A 4,491-nucleotide genomic window follows, 5' to 3' on the forward strand; every position below is an offset into this window, starting at 1 on the left:
AGTGAGGAGAGCGACACGGAGCCTGTCATTCATAACTCCTCGATAACAACCGCTTTCACGTAAAGGCGGCAACAAACACATCGCACTTTGTCAAGGCCAAAGTTGTGCTGTGGAGTTCCACTGAAGAAGAGGAGTGGTGTTGGTGTTTCATCTGGACGGTTAAATGATCTTTTAAGTGCATCATTACCTCCAGAATGGTTTCCTTTTTTATTTTATTTGACATTGATCCTGCACCGAGCTCGTCGATGTATTCACAGGGGAGCCTTGTGGAGCCACACTTTAACTGAGCTGCTTGGAGCACTCAGCCTGTCCTCCATACAGCCAGACTGAAGGGGTGGAACAAAGACGCTGGGCCTGCAGCAGGCATTGTATGCAGCAGGCATGTGAAGTGAAGGTGGTGCGTCGGGGCTGGAAAAGAGACGTGAAAAAGCAGAAAAGGAAGGGAGCTGTGTTTGATTTATCCCCCCTCTATGCTAACGCCTGCAGCATCTGTTCGGCCTGTGGTGAAGCGGTTTGATGGGAGTGTCAGACCGATCCGTGATGGGGGGTGCTGGATGTGGATGCAGGGAAGCTCCCCCCACTGTCCCATTCAGGCCTGACTTTGGGCTTGTGTTGCTAACTGGCTGTTAATTGTCTGCCCATACACAAGGCCTTCTCCACATGCAGAAGCTGGCTCCTTCCAGGGATACAGGCCTAATGAGATTATCTGTCGGAGCATGGGCTTGTCTAGACACCCCCGCCAATACACAACCCCACCACCATCCCCCTCGCCCCTGCAGTCTTGCATGCCCTCAGGTAAAAGTTACCTGCAGAAGGAGTTCCATGTTATCATCACACCATGATGGCTTTACACAGACTTTCCCACCCACTTTTACAAAAAGTGGTCGTTAACTCATGAAATCTTACACACCTCCTTGTTAGTGTATTTCAGCCAGCGAGAGTGTCGGTTTCTTTACCCCAATCTGGGACTTTTTCACTGAACTTATCCTTTACTGGAAGCACCTTTTTTGCTCTGTTTCTCCCAGTTGTGTTTAAACAAACTGAGGTAGTGACCTTTCTGCGGTGGGCTTTCAGAGACAGTTTGAAGAGCCGAGCTGAAGCGGGGAAGTCTGTATTTGTTTTGAAAGTCTCTTAGCAGTTAATAAAGATGCATTTCCTCCGTCCCCCTTCCTGTGGGGACGGTATCAAGGCTCTGTTAAGTCTCTTTGGTTTTCAGTCCCCTCCAATCACAGCGGGCCCCTGACTCTTCACTGTGTCACTTCAAAGCCTGGGAATGGCCCTCCTGGCCCCACCTACTGCAGAGCTCCCCTTAAAAGTCACGGTCACCCTCTCCTGGAGCGACATTATTCTCATCTATCTGTATCTGCTGGGACCGTCTGACCTGTAAGACGTGACTGGATTATTATTATTTTTCTCTTGTAGACGAGGCAGGGAACCAGAGATACGCATTTTGGATTTGGCTAACATTTGGATTTTTAATGCAAAACCTCTTCACAAAGTTTTTCTGTGCTGCAGCTGAACCTAAACGATGCAGTCCATCAGGGGTGAGCACCAACCAAACTTCCCAATCATTTTAAAGTGGACCTCTCAACTTAAATTGTAGCTGTTTGATTCATGCTTAGTGTCTAATTTAAAATCAAAATTCCTATTTATTTTTGCAGACCTAAAATCCAACTTCAGTGGTCCTCCTACCACCTCCATGGCTGCTGCATCCGAAACCTACCACCAGGGCAACATCAGGATGACTCTGGAGGACCTTGAACTCTGGAGGACATTCCATGAAACAGGAACAGAGATGATCATCACCAAGCCGGGCAGGTTAGGATGTGCTTTTCTGTAGCTGTTTCTGCTAACTTTGTTTTAACCATGTGCTTTTGTTCCAGGAGGATGTTTCCTCACTGTAAGCTCAGTCTGTCAGGTCTCATCCCCTGTGCCAAGTACATCTTACTGGTTGACATGGTCCCAGAGGACAGTTTCAGGTATAAGGTAAGGTTGTAGTTCTTTGTTGAGTAACAATCCTCTCAGATCAGTGAGCCCGCCTGTTTATTCCCCCCCCCCCCCCCATCTGCTTCCCCTGACATTGTACATCAAAGACTACTATCACTTCCTGTTTTCCTATCTCCTGCTGGGGGCTCACTGTACTAACCCCCCCACCCCCACCCCCCGTCTCTGTGGGTGGTATCGGTCCAGCAATCACTCAAACCATGGTGGGAAGTTGGGCCGAAGTTGCATCTGTGAATCAGCTTTCTATGCAACAGATTCACCCGCTGTCTGTCTCCCTCCTCCCTGCAGTGGAATAAAGAGAAATGGGAGGTGGCAGGCAAAGCGGAGCCTCAACCCCCCTGCAGGACCTACCTCCACCCGGACTCACCAGCCCTGGGGAGCCACTGGATGAAGCAGAGCGTCTCTTTCCTCAAGCTCAAGCTCACCAACAACACGCTCGATCAGCACGGGCACGTAAGTACGAGGCGTGCGACACAAACCTTTTACAGACCGTGTTTTGTTCAGGGCTTTGACGTCTCACCACCTCTGCAGATCATCTTGCACTCCATGCACCGCTACCACCCGCGCTTCCATGTGGTCCAAGCAGATGACCTGTTCAGCGTCCGCTGGAGTGTTTTCCAGACTTTCACCTTCCCGGAGATGTCCTTCACCGCAGTCACTGCCTACCAGAACACCAAGGTCGGTTTCTACCTCAACAAAACCCACGTGTGCCCATCTGCAGGGGTCTCACTCGGTTTCTCTTTCTGCAGATCACAAGGCTGAAGATCGATCACAACCCGTTCGCCAAGGGTTTCAGGGATGAAGGCACCAAAAAGAAAAGGTTGGTTTGGTGCACAAAAAGTGTGCGAGTTGGTATCTAAACAGATCTGAAGATATAAACCCTGATTCTCCTGTGCAGGCGATCAAACAAAACCCAAGCATGCACTGAGAAAAAAGCCAAGATGTCAGAAAACCTGAGCCAGGATTCCAGAGAGGACGGCTCACCAGGTCCGGTTTTAATGCTTTCCTGTGGGTTTCCTGTTCTCTATTTTCAACTCATCCGTACATTTGCGTCTTCTCAGGCCTCTGCGAGTCTCCGTGCCACAGTTATGACCAAGATGAAGTAGAGCTGATCAAAGTGAAAGATGAAGATGCCGTAAAGGAAGAGCATTACTCTCTGTGGGGTGCAGACACCCAGCAGGGGGGGAGGACCCACTCTCCTGCTGGTGTGGACACAAAAGACATCTACAGCGCAGAACAACTTGTCCCGGCTCAGAGCTCCTACAGGTGACCCATTACGCCACAGAAAGGGAAGTTATATCTGCTTTTCCAGGAAACTCATTTGCATCTTTCTTCCCCTTCAGGGCTCACGAGTATGGGAAGTCTCCGTCGCCCCCCACCAGCGTCGGCAGCAGTAATAGTGGATCAGAACGAAGCTGCTTCGGGTCCCGGGTTCCCGACATTGCCACCATCCCCGATCATGACTCCTCGAAGCCTCGTGCACACGAGGCAGCTGGTCCCTCCCACTGCGGCCCCCAGCAACACCTCCCGGGCCCCCAGGACTACGGCGGCGCGCTCAACATGACAGTGGCCCAGGCCGGCAAGCCGGGCGTCCTCGGCCACCACATTTACAGCCCCTACAGTGCCGAGCAGCCCCTGGTGGGCCAGTGGAGTGGACCCGGACCTGCTCAGTACCCCCCGCACCACCCTCTGACCGCCGACTACACCTCACAAGCCGTGCACCACGGCTATCACCACGGCAATGTGACCGAGTGGAGTCAGTACCCGCTGTTCCCATATTCCTGCTGGTGAARGAGGACTCTGGAGGTGAGAGTTTACCAAACCTGCTGCTGAAGAGCTCACAGTCCTGAGAAGATGCATGTACGCACGGGGCTGGGCGGGGCCCACGACTGTGAGAAAACACAAAACGGAGAGAGAATTTCCTGCTCCAGCAGGATTCAGAAAACTGAAACAGTGTTCTCGGTCATGTTGACTCATTGCCTTGTCGTCTATTTATTTTGTATTTGTGTCTCGGTCTCCTGCATAAATATTATTTTTGTACAGAAAGTAAGAATACGTGTGCAAACTTTATGTGTACAAGTTGTAATCTGACATGGAAATAAACTCCTGCTGTAATGTAACGATGCGTTGCTTTTGAATGCACATTCAGATCTGCATGAATTAAATCTATTATGCTCATCCAGCTTCAAAGAGACCATTCAAATGTGAGTGATTTCATCTCATTTAGCTCCACAGACAATGTGAAAGCGACCTGAGACCTGATTTTGGTTTTCTGCCCCTTAAAGATCTTATTTGATCAAACTGGGAGATGAGCGTATTGTTTGTCAAAGGAAGTGCAGCTATATGCCTTTCACCTGGATCAGCCTTTGGGCTGTTTGTATTTCCACTAATGGGTTCTTCTCTGTGTTTTGGACAGGCCCAGCATGCATTAAAGATACTGTATTAGCGTGACTCCGGCTCACCTGCTGAGATTTACCCACCGGCACA

The 4,491-nt window shown here is 50.2% G+C and overlaps 1 protein-coding gene across 1 annotated transcript; it reads left to right on the forward strand.

The window, feature by feature from the left end:
* The first annotated feature begins 1,345 nt into the window (after window positions 1–1,345).
* tbx16 (T-box transcription factor 16) lies at window positions 1,346–4,124 on the forward strand. Its single transcript, XM_014021380.1, has 9 exons — window positions 1,346–1,544; window positions 1,662–1,818; window positions 1,884–1,986; window positions 2,293–2,457; window positions 2,536–2,682; window positions 2,754–2,824; window positions 2,903–2,991; window positions 3,066–3,270; window positions 3,348–4,124. Exons 1-9 carry the CDS (start codon window positions 1,529–1,531, stop codon window positions 3,793–3,795), a joined length of 1,401 nt encoding a protein of 466 aa, XP_013876834.1. The 5' UTR covers window positions 1,346–1,528; the 3' UTR covers window positions 3,796–4,124.
* Window positions 4,125–4,491: the final 367 nt, after the last annotated feature.

Source organism: Austrofundulus limnaeus, unplaced genomic scaffold (genome assembly GCF_001266775.1).
Source record: "Austrofundulus limnaeus strain Quisiro unplaced genomic scaffold, Austrofundulus_limnaeus-1.0 Scaffold289, whole genome shotgun sequence".
Lineage (NCBI taxonomy): Eukaryota > Metazoa > Chordata > Actinopteri > Cyprinodontiformes > Rivulidae > Austrofundulus > Austrofundulus limnaeus.